Below are 16545 nucleotides of genomic sequence, written 5' to 3'. Positions count from 1 at the left end.
GCCCACCAGAAGAGCTGAGCGGGTGTGCAGCCAGCGATGATGCCATGGCCTGGAGGCTGGACGATGACTTGCGGTGCACTAAAATAGGCCCACCTGAAGAGCTGAGCGGGTGTGCACTCTGCGATGATGCCGTGGTCTGGAGGCTGGACGGTGACTTGTGGTGCACAGAGGTAGTGGCACCTGAGGCACTGCAGCCGGCACGGGCCTACCGCCACGTGGCGATGACTTGCGGTGCACTGAAGTAGGCCCACCTGAAGAGCCGAGCGGGTGTGCAGCCTGCAATGATGCGGTAGGCCTATTGGGGCGGACTGGAAGGGATTTGTCTGAGACCTGCTGGCTCACAGTGTAGGCCGAAGGGAGCAGTTAGCACACACAGAACTCCGCGGTGCAGTGCTGCTGGGTGCGCTGGGGGCCTGGTGCACGGAAGCCAGCGATCGGCTGAGGAGGCTGCCAAGCTCGCAGGCCTCGGTCTTGAAGTGCACCTGCACGTGTTGGGCTCTCTTGGAGACACGCCGGTGTTGGCAGGTGAGCAATGAGGCCTGAGTGCACAGGGGCAGGCAATCACCGCTGGGCGCCGGACGGGTCTGGGGACCAGCGGGCTGGGGTGCAGCAGGCGCACAGGATCGGGCAGGCACCACCGGTCTCGGCGGCAGCCTTGTGGAAGGGTGAGGGGCGCTGCCCTGGTAGACACGCCCCTGCAGGCGATGACGAGATGTGCGCTGGGTGGTGTGTGACGTAGCCACCGCGTTGCCAGTGTAGATTTGTCTGTTGGAGGTGGTCGGCCACGTGTGTGTAGGCCTATGGTAAGGATATGGCAGACACAGAGACACACGCAGTAGTTACTTTGGTGGCCATCCCAGAAGTGAAACACGCCCAGAGCCCTGGGCTATATATTCACACTCCTACGCTGGACTGGTGTACGCCGGCCCAGCCCACTACGCTTACAGGGGGGGGGGGCGACATAGCTACATGTCCAAGGTCTTCCCCACTGCCTAAGGTAACATGGTTGCGTCCACTGTCCACAACACTACAAACACCAGCAGTATATATCAACATGGACATGTCTGTGCTCTGCATACTCAAGACTGTCCAGCACATCACCACCACACTTGGCATTGTGTACTTTCTTATTCATGGGTCACTTGCCTCCTTCGCACATTCTTGGTTCCCACCTATCCCCACATTCTGCAATTGTGTGGCAGAGGGGCTATGGCTTTGTGGATGATTTGTCTACATGTCTGGCCCCTGTTACCATAGTTACTTGTGTTGTCGTGTCTGGTAGGTGGGCATGTTGTTTAGTATGTTGTATGTGATTTTGTTATGTGTTGGACCCGGCCTCGTGGCGTGGTCCTTACCCCCGTGGATTGTGCCCGTTCCCCGCCCCGGCCTTCACGGGCCACCCTTCCGAACTACACCGAGACCCCTCATCCCGAGCCGCACGAGGTCGCATACCCCTCGGGGCTCCGCCATCTTGTTGGCATCCACGTGACTCTGTGCGCCAGCCGGCGCGACCCCGCTCAACCCGGCCTCGGCCCCAGCGAAGCCCCGACATCGAGGCACCAAGAACTGGCCAGGGGGTGCCACATGAACCATTCACCGCCCCCGGCGGAGGGCAGTATCGATGAGACCCCCAACTGTCCTCCCATCCCTAGGTGGGATCGCCCTGCAACTCTCTTGGGCCTGGCGCCTCTCCTGCTGGGCGTCTGGCCACCTCCACCCGGCCTCTCCGCCCCCCCGGGCGCAAGGGTCCGGACATCAAAGGGCTCCAGACCTATATCTGGGGCGACCCCGCCACAGATCGGCAGTTGTATCCCGGAGTCGAGAGCCCTGCTGATTGAATCGCGGCCGACCCTACGGAGAAGAACTCTTGCTTGAACTACCACGAGCCCTGCAGACTGCGTCGCGGCTCCTTCTTGTGGAAACCTTGAAGCCCTCCGGAACATCGGGGCCCTGCTGATGCTGTCGCGGCCCAACCTCGCTGAAACCTCCCTCGGAGCCCTGCTGACGACGTCGCGGCTCGAGCTGAGCAGAAACCATCTTGAGAGCCCTGCTGACCTGATCGCGGCTCCCCACGAACTGAACGCCAGAGCCCTGCTGACGCCGTCGCGGCTCGACCCCTCCGGGATCCGGAGGTCCTCCAGCTTGAGGATAAGAACTGGGCCCCAGGTACCCTCGTACCGAGCTCCTGCCAAAGACTGTCCCGCTACCCCTACCCTTCAAAAGAGACACTGAGACTTTTGGTGGATCCCTCGATCCCTTTCGTGTAAATATTGATCTCGTAACCTTTAAGTGCTGATAAAAGTATTGCTCGTCTTGAGACAACCTCCTTGAGTCCTGTGTGGTGGTGTTACTGTGCTAGTACGTGATAGGAGAAGGATCTCTCAGGAGGCTTCTCTGCAGCGCTCGGCTACTTCGTGCAGTGTGAGGGCCCCCCCCCCTTGGTGGTCTCGCCGACTCCTCGGGGTCCGCCATCCAACATTATGTGTGCATTCCCACAGTTGTGAGTTGTATGATTATGGAGTTGAGGTGTGTGGTGTGTGGTGTGTTCCGTTGGTACTTACCAACGAGCAGTCCATTTCAATAGGTGCCATCCTGGAAGCGCTGGTTGTTGATGGACTGTCGGAAGACGTAGGAATCATGCACACTGCCTGGGAAGTTGACGACGACATTGGTGAACAGTCCCCAATGGTCCACTATTGCCAGCACATTGATGGAATGCGTGTGCTTTCTGTTGCGGTAATTGTGTGCAGTGTCAGCAGGGGGCACAAGTAGGACATCTGTGCAGTCAATTGCCCCCAACACGTGTGGGAAGCCAGCTATGGCGTAGAAGCCTTGCTTGGTCTCCAGCTGTTCCTGCGCAGTGTGGGGGAATTGAAGGTGTTGGGGTATCAATCTGATGATGGCATCCAGGACAGGTGTGAGGAACTTTGATAGGGCTGGCTGTGAGATTCCTCCGACTCTGGCAGTTGTTGGTTGGAAGGTACCAGAGGCAAACAAGTGCAGCACAGGCAGCAGCTTTGTCTGCGGAGGGATGTTGGTTTTGTCCGCTGTGTTGGTACTCTCAGCCTGTGGGCAATGTGGGACAGGATGCGGAGGATGGTTGTCCTTTTTAGCCTGTAGTTGACAATGACATCCTCTGGCGGTAAGTCTCTGAGGCTGGTGCATTTTTGGAAGGTCCACTGTCTTGTTCTGCACTGCCTCGGTCGTAGTCCGGGGGGGGGGGGGGGCTGGTCCTGGGGATGGGGGTGGTACTGGGGGTGGTGGGTGTTGTGGCCCTCTTGGGGCTCCGAGCTGCATGATTAGTAGCTCAATGGCATCTGTTGGTCATCAGATGTGGCTCTGGGCTGGGCTCCCTTTCTACTGCAGGTTTTTGTCCTTCTTAAGACCAATAAAAAGCAGGTCTTAAGTCCCTGCTGCTAACGTGCCTTATCGCCTGTTTTTGGCCTGCATCGCCGATCTGGCTGGTCGTTGAGAATATCGCGAAGTGGTGTTATTGTGAGTTTTTGGATGGGAACACCCCCTCTGCATATGATTAGCGTTAGTTGTGACTGTCAGCCTTGGCGATGTTTTTAGCAGCAGCTATCGCAGGTAAACTGACGATGCCGGCTGTTAGCGCAGGCTTGTGAATAGGGCGATAAATCTATCGCCACTTTCGTGGCGGAAAAGTGCCGGTAATCCGCGATGTGTCCTTGAGAATATGCCCCACTTTCTGTTAAGGTGGTTCAGGAGAAGGTGTGATGGAAGATAACGGTGACTTCACCTCTGGACCTATGCTGGTGATCTCCTAGCCAGGCAAGATTGCTTTGATGATGTCTGGTGCCAAGGCTGTGTTCAGTCACTTTTCTGTGATTGGGTCCAGTTTGGGATCCTGGAGCAGGTCCCATATCTCCATGTGTGCTTGCTGAGTGAGCATATGTTGAGGAGTATGCATGTGAGTGGATGGGGTGGTGGGTGCTGTTGGTGTTGTAGGCACAGAAGTGGTGAGTGTTGGAGGAGGCAGAATGTATGCGAATCTGCTAGAGGTGCAGGTGAAGGCTCCTCCAATGTATCATAGGGTAATGCTGCAGCAGTGCAGCGAGATGAGGCTAATGGCATGGAGGGTCGCAGGGGGGCTAGTGGTTGGTGGGTGGTTGACCAGGGGTCCTGGAGCTGGGTACCGTCCAAGTGCAATCCAGGCACAGACAGCTGTGCCTTTGGCACGCCAGATACTTTTCCTTTGGAAATAAAAGGAAGCAATCAAGAATGGCAAGAAGTAATAGTTTTTAAACGCTTGCCAGAAAACAGTAGTAAACATACTTGTCTTCATTACTTAAGATGAAAAGGAAATACAAAGCCAATAAATGAGGTTATGCAAATGAGAAGAAATGATTTGGTATGTTGGGAGAGAGGGTGGTGCTTCTTTGAATTTAAAGAAAGTTAATGTTGAGCTCGTTCTCGATATGTTCTTTTAATGTCCGGGGCCTTAATGAGAGGTCCAAACGACAAAGGGTAGAGCAAGAAATCAAAAATGTATCTCCTGATGTGATATGTCTCCAGGAGACCCATATCCCTTGGGCTAAATATAAGGTACTCACAGAATTAGGGTATGAGCTACTGGCTTTTGCATCGCAAGGGACTACAAACAGAGGGGTGGCTATTCTGGCTAAAAAAAAAATGTAAAGGTTGGGAGACATCTGGCAGACAAATATGGGAGCTGGGTAATTGTTGAATGTGCTGTAGCTAGTAAAAAGTTTACAATATAATTTGCCTTATATATTAATCCATTTTTTAATCTATTGGAACATAGGTTAAATAATGTGATAGCAAGACCTGGGTTGGAGGTTACCACACTAGCATACACAGATGACATTGCGGTTATCTCGCCGGATGCAATTCAAACGGTTAAAGAGATTGAACGATTAGCGGCTCAATTTGGGGAAGGATCAGGATTTAAATTAAATATTACAAAAACGCAAATATTCTGCACTGAGCAAGTCTGCAGTAATGACTCCAGGGTCACAGAGGAGGCCACATACTTGGGGATCCGTATTAATGCCTGTCTGGACAAAATGGTATTATCAAATTGGGAGCCGTTAATGTGGAAAATTAAGAAAGACTTGGATAGAATGGAATGCTTACATTTATCGATAGTCGGGAGATGCAATGTTCTAAAAATGGATATTCTGCCCAAAGTCATGTACTATTTTAGGTGTGTCCCCTTGGAACTCGTGGTGAAGCAACTTCAAAAACTACAATCCATCTGTGGTAGTTTCCTATGGGCGCAAGGCAAACCCCGGCGAGCAATGAGGTATATGACCTTGCCTCGATCTCGAGGGGGGTGGGCTGTTCCGAAGTTCTTGTTCTATTATTGGGTTGTATGTTACAACAAATGGGCATTCTGTTGGTTGGGGAAATAGAGGGAAAGGTGGAAGTATCTCCGAATATTTTTCAGTTGTTACTGGGCTCAAACATAGAGAGGAATCTATTTTTAAATTTGGAACCTAGCTATTATAAAAAAACTCATTTTAAGGTGATGCAAGCCGCTTATAAAGTGTGGAAACAAGTCCCGAAATATCTGAAGCTTGGTAAATGTAATTATTATACACCCACTTCATCTTTAGCATTTCCACCCCTTATTTTTTCCGACAATGTTGTGGCTAGATGGAGACGGAAAGGATTGATGACTTTGGGAGATTTAATTGACTGTAGTGGCATTAAGACATATACTTTGTTAATATCTGAAATGATCTCCCCAAAAATGTTTTTTTTAAATATTTACAAATTCGCGACTATTTACAAAAGATGTATCAAATCTGGCGATAAAAAGCAACTTGCTGGAAACAATTAGGTAACACAGGAGGATTGGTATTTTATACCAGAACCTCATTGAACTGCAAGGGGATGATCTTGGAAAAACAGAACTTCAAATGGAATAATAGATTAAATCAAGCAGGGAATGTTTTACAACAGTCAATAGCACTGTCAGAAAAGCTTTTGGTCTCCTTCAGTCTTAAGTCGCAACATTATAAAACTATTTATGGTTTGTATTACACGCCTTCCAAAATTGCACGATGGGGGGGGGTCGAAATGAAGGTAAATGTACGTGCTGTGCAGCAGATCAAGCTGATAGCCTCCATATGTTTTTTGAATGTCCAGACTTGAGACAATTTATAAATAAGATGGAGTTCTTTCTGACAGAGGTGACAGGGGTGCGGCTAGGGATTACACCTACTGGGATGATGTTGGGAGTGGTGGAGGAATTAGTAGATTCACAGGGAATATATGAATTTAGGTATTTTCTATTTATAGCTGTGGCGGTGGCTAGATGTGGAGGGGTAGACTTTATTCCATATGCAATCTAGAGTATAGCCTCTACGCTCTCAAGGGTTCTCAGAAACGCAGGCTAGGTACTAAGATCTGGGGGCGTTAGTAGAGTATCTACAATAATCCGTCTCCTCCTCTCCAATTTATATGTTAACATACCCTGTCCTATGTCCACTCTTCCCCTGATGGCTTACCCTTTATTTTCTTCTTCTTTTAAAGGGCTCTAACATTTTTTTTTCTTTGAAAGTTTGGTCCCTGACACGATTAAAGCTCTGTGAAATATGTTGAAAGCGCAGGGTGAAAGAAATTGTAACGAACCCTCTCAGATTAATATTTTGCTTTTCTGTTCTAATGAATGAAATACAAATGTATGTTGACTTTATTGGCTAATGAAAATACAAAAATAAAAGGAAATAAACAGTAGTAAGTTGTAAGAGATGCATGGTTAGTACATAGAACTGGCTGACAATTTTGAACAAAAGGCTCAAAAACTCTATTATGTGCCAGAAGGGAAACAATTATAGGTTTTCTCGAATATGGTAAAAAGGGACAAGGGGTTCTAGCAGTTAATTATAGAAGGCTATAAAAGATATGATGTTTCTGTTAGATTTGGGGGTCTCTAGTTGGCATAGGTAGGTACCTGTGACAAATAGGGACCCTCGCGTCTAGTCAAGGTAAGGGGCTACACTCCTAAACATATCCCCTCCTTACCCCCTTGGTAGCTTGGCACGAACAGATAGGCTTATCTCAGAGGCAGTGTGTAAAGCATTTGTGAACACATACAGTAATACAGTGACAACACTACAAATGGACACCACACAAGTTGTATTATAAAAATAAGTATTTTTATATAGACTTAACACAAGACCAAACGACAAAAATCCACAATACTGTACACAAAAATAGTCTCTCAAATGTTATAAAATAGCTCAGTTCTCTCAAGTTGTAAATGCGACACTTTACTCTCAATGTACCTTAGATACGTAGCTCAAAGAAAACAAAAGGGTTGCAGGGAAGGTGATGCGTTGGTTCCTTACACGCAGGGGAGTGGATGAGTCGGTTCCTTACTGCTGCGCAGGGGAGTTGATGCTCGCTTCCTTACTGTGTGGGAAGGTGATGCGTCGGTTTCTTACTGCTCTCCGGTGCGATGCCACACGCTGGCACCTTGATACTCTTCTCTAGTGCGATGCGACAAAATGGCGTCTAGGTTGTGATGCGACAACGTTGGTATGATGCGTGCACGCCCGACGGCCGTGTGGCGACTCGATGATCTTTCGAGCCGCGACAGGCCCTGCGACGCGCTTCTCCGGTGATGCGACGATGACCTCTGTGGCAGCGTCCCGCTTCTCCGGCGATATGCCGCGCTTCGGCGATGCGATGATGACAGCGGCAGCGGCGGCTCGCTTCCTCGGCGATGCGATGACAGCGGCTGCGGCAGCGACACTCTTCTCATTGTTGCGGCACGCTTACAGCTCCAAGCGCGTACAGTCTCTCAGAAAGGGCAGCACAACAGCAGGCACTTCGATTCCCAGCAAGGGAATTCAGGGGGGAGCTGGTTGGTGAAGTCTTGTATCCCTGAGACGTCAGGCAGGAGGCAAGCTCTAGTTCAAGCCCCTGGAGATTCTTCTTCAAGTTGACAGAAAGCACACTCAGTCCTGTTTCCTCTCTTTGGTAATGAGGCCACCACTGCAGGCCAACCCCCAAACACACAGCACAGGGGTAGTCTCCTCCTTCAGCTTCCTGGTTCTTCTCCTCAGCAAAGGTTCGCCTTGATTCCCAGAAGTGATCTAAAGTTCTTGGGTCTGGGTCCCAATATTTATACTCCTTTTCTCTTTGTTCTCTGAAGGCAGAGAGGCCTTTGCCTAGTCCAAACCAGTTTAGGTCAGTCCTGGACCACTTTGTTGACATGTCTCCTACTTTCCTTTCACAGAGCAGGGCAGGGACATCAGACACACCACAGGAGGTGGAGCCAGCATTGTGGAGGGATGGCCCAGCCCTATTGAGGTCCCAGGTTCAACTCCTTCCACCCATCTAGATGCAGATCTCTCTATTCAGCCTTGTGCTGACTCACCCTGTCTTCTGGAATCCCCCAGCCCCTGTCACTCAAACTCCAGACAAGGAATACACAGCCTAGCAGAGGCAGGTTTGGATGGTTATACAAGAAAATGCCTACTTTCTAAAAGTGGCATTTTCAAAAACAGAATGTTAAAACCAACTTCACTAAAAGATGTATTTTATCATTCTGAGTTCAGACATTCTAAATTCAAATTCCTACCATGTTCCCTGAGTCAGTTAGGATTACAAAATGTAATAATCAAACTGCCCATTCTGGCCTATGGAGAACAGGTAGCCTTGCAAAAGTGAAAAACGAAAATTGCTGTAATTCACTATTAGGACATGCCACACACACCTGGGCATGTCCTACCTTTTACCTACAATGCACCCTGCCCTTGGGCCTACCATAGGGGTGACTAATATGTATAAAAGGGAAGGTTTAGGGACTGGCAAGTGGGTGCACTTGCCCAGTCAGCATGGCAGTACCAGACTGCACACAGGCTCTGCAATGGCAGACCTGAGACACACTTTACAAGCTGCTCCGGTGAGTGGAACAATCAGTGCTGCAAGCCCACCAGCAGCATTGGTTACAAGCCCTGGGCACACGCAGTGCACTGTACTAGGGTCTGACAAGTAAACCAATCAAGCCAATCATGGAGTCACTAATCCATACATCAATTTACCATAGGGAGCACTTGCACTGTGTCACTGAACAGCAGTGGCACAGTGCCCAAAGCATCTATAACCAGCAAAAACACATGAGGCAACAGCAAAAAATGCAAGGGAGACCCACGCCAATGGTGCCAGGTCTAACAGTTTCCAAGTTCTATTTTAAAACTCACAGAATATAGGTTTTAAAGAAAAAACAATTGAAGGTAGCATTTTAAGTGGCATTCCCTGGAAGGTAATATGTTTAAAAGAGGACACTATATAAACCGAAGGGGCAACTTTTCGATCTGTTAACTGAACTTTTCTTGTGGCACTGTAAGTAAATTAGCAACAAGCTATGGATTTTCTTCAGAATATCATTAGAAAAAGGCTGTTTAGTAACAAAATAAAATACTCTTACCGGTATCATTCTAACATTATGGTATGATTTTTCCCCATGAGTCCAGTTATCCAGTGGTAATAATGAATGGTTTCTATGCTGAGTTAAGAAAGAAGATAAAAACCGGACATTGCAAGAATGCTTCTGTGGGTAAGATGGACAGGGAAGAATTGTTTCTTCTGATGAAAGATGTATTTCTTGTTGCCGCTGGTGATCTTCAAATACACAATGGGTATCAACCTCATACAATGACTCAATTTTCAAAGTGTTATTAGAAAGATGTTTAGAGTTATCTATTCCAGCAACAGTATTTAAACAAGTGTCTTTTGTGAAAGAAAATTCTTCTTCATCGTAATTGAGAACCACTTCCCGTTTCAAGCTGCTGCTGCTTTGGTAGCCGATGGGACCAATTTGATCAAAGTGGTCTTCTAAGAGTTTGCACTGCGTACCAGATACTCCACCATACAATATGTTCTCTTCGTGGTCAAAGGGAGAAATTGATGCCATTTCTACATCCATGTTCTTATATTGGTAAACCTCTTTAACCTGTAAAAAAACAACATGGGACTTTTAAAAACAATTTCCGTGAACCCAAATGTTTAAATGACATAGGATCTTAAGTGATATCATTTAAATTGGAATTAAAAAAACGTTACTTACCTCTATTAATGTCTTTCAGCAGAGGTGTTCCAACTTTTTCAGACCTGTACAATATTCTCTAAAGTTAGGTAGCTAAAGATGGAGTAGTTTCTTTTCTGTAACTCCAGTTCTGTAGTAGGGGTATCTCTGTGATAGTCATAATCTAGTGAATAGTCCCGCCCATGTGCGCGGACCCCGGAGCAATAAAAATAATCTCTTAAGGTGTCAAATCATGCAAACCTGCATCCACCTTTAAGAGAGAATTTAATTTAAAGACAGATAATGCAGCCTATACCCACATGCTACACTGTCCAGTACTTCAACTAGAATTCCTCCAACATCCACAAACAGCACTGCCTGTCCAGCTTTTCTCCACACAGGAAAAAACCCTGCCTCTACCAGCAAAAGCCTCTGGAATGATAGAGAGGAAGGAATGGACAGACAAGCCCCATAGGCTGCCATTATGTGGCTGAGAACAGGATACTGTGCCTTTAAGAAAACTTTCCAGATTTCCAGAACCTTCCCAGTATCCCAGAATGCACAGCAGGTCCCTTCTACCTTCAGTTCTTTTTGAAGGCGTAGCACGCCAGACCTGTAGCATTCCTCACATGAAGAATTATCTCTCCACCGGGGAGGAGGGCGGGCGCTTATGACTATCACAGAGATACCCCTACTACAGAACTGGAGTTACAGAAAAGAAACTACTCCTTCTGTAGTAGGGGATCTCTGTGTATAGTCATAATCTAGTGAATAGAATGGCAAGCCCATCCCCACACAAAAGCGGTGGAGAACACACAAGACACTACCACTACTGTGCGAACAAATTCCGCAGCGAAGCCTGCCCAACCTGAGCATCTGCCCTGGCATCCGTGTCCAGACAGTAATGCGCAGCAAAGGTATGGACCGACTTCCAAGTGGCCGCCTTGCAGATTTTCCGCAATCGGAACATTTCGCAGCAAAGCCGTCGTGGCAGCTTTGCCCCTGGCGGAATGAGCCTTAGGTTTACCCCCTAAGGTCTTAGTAGCCTTTTGATAACACAATTGTATGCAGGACTCAATCCACCGAGAAATGGACTGCTTAGAGGTCGCAAGACCAGTCCTGACTGAGCCATAATTAACAAACAATTGGTCAGACCTACGAATATCCTTGGTCTTATCCAGATAAACTTTCAACACCCTCCGAACATCCAGGGAATGGAGAGACCTTTCCGCTGGCGAAGAGGGATTCTGAAAGAACGTAGGTAAAGTTATGGTCTGGTTGACATGAAAATCAGAGATAACCTTAGGAAGAAATTTAGGGTGAGTACGCATCACAACCTTAGCAGCCTGAAATACAGTATAAGGTTCTTGACAACATAATGCCTGAAGTTCACTCACCCTACGGGCCGATGTAATGGCCACTAGGAACGCCGCCTTCCAGGATAGGTGCTGCAATGAAGCCTTGTGAAAGGGTTCAAAAGGCTCCTTCATCAGTCTGGACAGCACCACATTCAAGTCCCAGGAAGGCGAGGGAAGTCTGACAGGAGGAAACACTTTCTTCAACCTTCCAAAAAATCCTTGACCACAGGGATCTGAAAGAAGGAAGTCTGTGAAGGACATTTCCTGTAAGCAGTCAAAGCAGTCAGATGAACCTTAATGGAATGGAAATTAAGGCCAGACTGCGCCAGATGTAAAAGGTACGGAAGGATGACATCTTCCTTACATGTTGTCGGATCAAAGTTCTTGGACTTACACCAGATACAGAACCTCTTCCACTTGTAAGCATAGGATGTCCTAGTGGAAGGTCGCTTAGACTCCTTCAGAATGTCCATACAATCGTCTGGTAGATTCAGATGGCCATATTGCACTATTTCAGGAGCCATGCCGCCAAACTCAAAGACGAGAGGTTGGGGTGCACCATCCGCCCCCCGAACTTCGTGAGAAGGTCCGGCCTGCACGGCAACCGCATGTGAGGAAGGAGAGACCGGTGAAGAAGGTCCATGAACCACCACTGCCTGGGCCACTCCGGGGCGATCAGGATCATCCGCGCCCTGGACTGGGACAGCTTGATGAGCACCGCCGGAATCAGGGGAATGGGTGGAAAAGCGTACAGAAAGCAGTTCGACCAATCGATCCATAGCGCATTCCCCAGCGTCCCCCGCTGGTAGTACCTGGATGCGAAGTCTCGGCATTTGCTGGTTTTGGCGGTGGCGGACAGATCTACGTCTGGAGTCCCCCACCTTGCGAAGACTTCTCCTAGTACTTCGTCGTTTATGACCCATTCGTGGTTTTCCTGAAGCAGCCTGCTCAGTGCTTCCGCCTGAGCATTCCGCACCCCTGGCAGATGCGTGGCCGTAATCGTCAGCCCTCGGGTCAGAAGCCAGTGCCAGATCGCCTGCGCCTCCTGCGACAGAGTGCGCGATCTCGACCCCCCCCGCTTGTTGAGGTAATACATAGTGGTTGTATTGTCCGTCCGTATCAGCAGCGAGTTGGTCTGGAAAGACGGCAGGAAGGCCTTCAGTGCCAGGAAGACAGCTCTGAGTCCCAGGAAATTGATGTGGTACGTCGACTCCAACGGGGACCACGTTCCCTGAATCTGCTAGTCCCCGGAATGCGCTCCCCAGCCTTGGAGAGACGCATCCGTCACGACACCTTTCGTGGGAATGACCTTGTGGCAGGGAACCCCCTGAGGAGGTTTTCCACCGAACACCACCACTTCAGAGACTGAAGAGCATGTAGCGACAGCCGTATCTTGTCGTCCCAAGAAACCTGTCCTCTGATCCCACCGATCCTCCAAGCCCTCCAGCAGTGGCCTCATGTGCAGCCATGTGTGAGGAAGATACATGACGCCATCGATCCCAGCAGCGAAGACACCCTCCTCACTGTTGTCGATGGAGCGGTCATAGGGGCCCGAGTCTTCCGAAGGAGTGACACTCGTCCCTCCTCCGAAGGAGACACGCTTACTGACAGCGTAGAGATGGAGGCCCCCACGTACTGTATGCCCTGGACCGGCGTCGGGACAGACTTGGACACGTCGATGTGCAACCCCAGCTTGTTCAAGAGAACGCACGTCTTCTGGAAGTGCGCTTGTGCTTCCGAGAAGGAGTTTGCCTTGATCAACCAATCGTCAGAGGCGAGACCGGCCCCACCGTAGGGGAGGGCATGATTATGAGAACTCGAGCCTTCCGAAGGATCGAAGAGTGTCTCCCCTCCGAAGGACACACAGTTGTTGAGCCAAGACAGACCTCGTGAGGTTGGTGCGGCGGCCCAAACGAAGTAAGAGAGAGAAAGTCCGAGTGAAATGCAGGCGCGCTACCTGAAAGTAGCTGCCTTGATCAACCAGTCGTCCAGAAACGGATAGACAACGACACTGTTACTCTCATATGCGCAGCCACTACGTTCTTGCGTATGGAACATTCCGAGGTGTTGGCTTCAGGCCGAAAGGAGGCACAACGCAAAGATAATGGTCGTTGCCCACTGTGAAAAGCATGAACTCGCGATAATTTCCCCGCCAGGGGTACGTGAGAATCTGTGGCCTCCAGATCTAATGCGCATAGTACGTCTCCCTGATGACGTTGAGGGGAAATCTAATGCAGGGACCTCCACCGGAATTTATTACTCTTTGACCCCACGAGTCGGCTTGTCGCCCGCCGAACACGGGTCCAAACTCGGTCATGTCTCCTTTGCACACTAGAAGGAACAGCGAGTACCATCCCATTCCATTCCGTCCCCGAGGAGCCGATCCTATCTTCCTTTACTGGAAGAGGGTGGTGGCCTCCTTCTACAACTCGCGCATCTAGCGCGATTGAGTTGGAGGGGCTGGAGGAGAACAGGAAGAGTCGCATGACATTCAGCACCTGAATGATTCAATGGCGGCCCGAGACCGCAGAAACAAAATCTGGGAGGCATAACGCCGCTGGAGAGGGCAGGCGGCCTTAAGCAGTTCTCCATGCCCCTCCCCACCTACAGCCTTCAAAGCCTCTGCCTCGGCCTTCATGCGGGCCACCTCGCTATCCGCATGGGAGCACAAGAGTTGTGGCAGAGAGCGGGAGATTAGAAACACCCTGCTGTGCCGCAGGCTTCAGAGATGTCAGACAAAGAGAAGTATGTCGCCGTAGAACAAAACCATGGCGACGCCCAGGTTTCGCCTGAAGCGAAATATCTGCTGCAGAGCCGAAGAAGATATCCCATCATGCCCTCTAGACTATCCCTGTCTCTGGGCAGGAGATCCACCCTCTGGGGAAGGACCTCACACAGGGATTTAGCACAACGGCCCAGCAAGAGGTTTCATCTGTAGAGTCTTACGCATCACTGATGTCAACTATACAGGCCGCTCCGAAGCCAGACTCCACTGGCCGGTGACCGCATACGAAATTTCCTGTACTGGAAGTCAAGAACCACACCCCAGTGAACAACCCGCTAAGGGGGAAATTCGTAAGAGCAGGAGAGCCCCTCTCCCTACTCACGTAAGATGCATCCCTGGCATGCCTGACCCGAGACCTTCCATAACGGTGACGACGGGATCATATGGAAGACAGCGAAGTCCATGGGACCGATGCCGGCTGAGGAGCCACAGGCCCCTCGGAGAATGGGAGATGAGCCGGAGAGAATTCTGCGGCATCCCCGTGGTATCACCCGTGGGGGCGGAGCAGGAGGCGACCTAGATGGTGAGCCGGTACGCAGACACTCCCAACTAAGCGAAGGGACCAAAGTCCCTCGCTTCTGAGCGGACCACGTATAAGTAGCCCCCGACTCCGAAGGGTTCCTCTGCGTCCAACCCCAGCTCAGCGTCGAGAGTCGACGTTGCCGGGAAAACGAAGTCCCCGCCTATGATGATAGGCTCCCTACGGAGCGAGGTCCAGAACGGGACCTCCCCATGACATCACCATCACTGCGACGTCACCACCACAGCGGTGTCGACCCTCACTTCACTGCGCCTCGACGCCGAGCATCACTGCGCCTCGACGCCGAGCATCACTGCGCCTCGACGTCAAGCATCGCCTCGACGTCAAGCATCGCCTCGACGTCAAGCATCGACGCCAAGCGTCGCATCGACGTCAAGCATCGCCGTCGACGTCAAGCCTCGGCGTCGGCGTCGACGTCAAGCATCGGCGTCGACGTCAAGCATCGGCGTCGACGTCAAGCATCGGCGCCGCCGTCAAGCATCGGCGTCGCCGTCGACGTCAAGCATCGGCGTCGCCGTCGACGTCAAGCATCGGCGCCGCCGTCAAGCATCGGCGTCGCCGTCGACGTCAAGCATCGGCGTCGCCGTCGACGTCAAGCATCGGCGCCGCCGTCAAGCATCGGCGTCGCCGTCGACGTCAAGCATCGCCGTCGACGTCAAGCATCGCCGTCGACGTCAAGCATCGCCGTCGACGTCAAGCATCGCCGTCGACGTCAAGCATCGCCGTCGACGTCAAGCATCGCCGTCGACGTCAAGCATCGCCGAAGTCGACGTCAAGCGTCGACATCAAGCGTCGACGTCAAGCGTCGACGCCATAGCATAGACGTCGGCGTCAGGCGTCGACGTCATGCATCGACGTCATGCATCGACGTCATGCATCGACGTCATGCATCGACGTCATGCATCGACGTCATGCATCGACGTCAAGCCCTCGACGTCAAGCCCTCGACGTCAAGCCCTCGACGTCAAGCCCTCCTTGACGTGGGCTTTTTCTTGGGGCGACGGAGAGCCTTCGGTGTCATACCTGCTCTCGACGTCACCGTCCTCGATGCTGACCACAGCATGGGACGTGGTAGAGGAGACCCAGAGGCTGAAGAAGATGCCTAGACAGGTGTCAAAGACAGAAGACACAGGCAAGCACAGAAGACAAACTCTGTGAGCTTCAGCTGTGGCCTTTATCTCCTACCGCAGTCAAAGCCCTTGTATAGAGGCAAGACAACTGCAGAAATTCTGCTAAAAAACCACAGCAGAATGTAGAAAAAGGCCAAAGACGTCGAGTGAAACTCAAAATCCAGAAAAAAAATCACTAAAAATGAATAAAAGCTCAAAAAAAAATGAAGAGCTAATGCTCCAGGGTCCTGCTAGCAGGAGCCGGAAAAAAGAACTGAAGGTAGAAGGGACCTGCTGTGCATTCTGGGATACTGGGAAGGTTCTGGAAATCTGGAAAGTTTTCTTAAAGGCACAGTATCCTGTTCTCAGCCACATAATGGCAGCCTATGGGGCTTGTCTGTCCATTCCTTCCTCTCTATCATTCCAGAGGCTTTTGCTGGTAGAGGCAGGGTTTTTTCCTGTGTGGAGAAAAGCTGGACAGGCAGTGCTGTTTGTGGATGTTGGAGGAATTCTAGTTGAAGTACTGGACAGTGTAGCCTGTGGGTATAGGCTGCATTATCTGTCTTTAAATTAAATTCTCTCTTAAAGGTGGATGCAGGTTTGCATGATTTGACACCTTAAGAGATTATTTTTATTGCTCCGGGGTCCGCGCACATGGGCGGGACTATTCACTAGATTATGACTATCACAGAGATCCCCTACTACAGAAGTTTCTTTCCTGTAGTTGG

The 16545-nt window shown here is 50.3% G+C and overlaps 1 protein-coding gene across 1 annotated transcript in view; it reads right to left on the bottom strand.

Moving 5' to 3' along the window:
• TESMIN (testis expressed metallothionein like protein) overlaps positions 1-16545 on the bottom strand; it is a 1510092-nt gene that overhangs the window by 1335418 nt on the left and 158129 nt on the right. Inside the window, exon 5 of the mRNA XM_085644767.1 lies at positions 9428-9952. Coding sequence (XP_085500893.1) covers positions 9428-9925 — 498 coding nt within the window. The 5' untranslated portion in view covers positions 9926-9952. The remainder of the gene's footprint in view (positions 1-9427; positions 9953-16545) is intronic.

The sequence above is a fragment of the Triturus cristatus genome, chromosome 3_1 (assembly GCF_964204655.1).
Source record: "Triturus cristatus chromosome 3_1, aTriCri1.1, whole genome shotgun sequence".
NCBI classification, from domain to species: Eukaryota; Metazoa; Chordata; class Amphibia; order Caudata; family Salamandridae; genus Triturus; species Triturus cristatus.
Note: the sequence above shows the minus strand (reverse complement) of the source record. Positions and strands in the feature narration are given on the sequence as shown.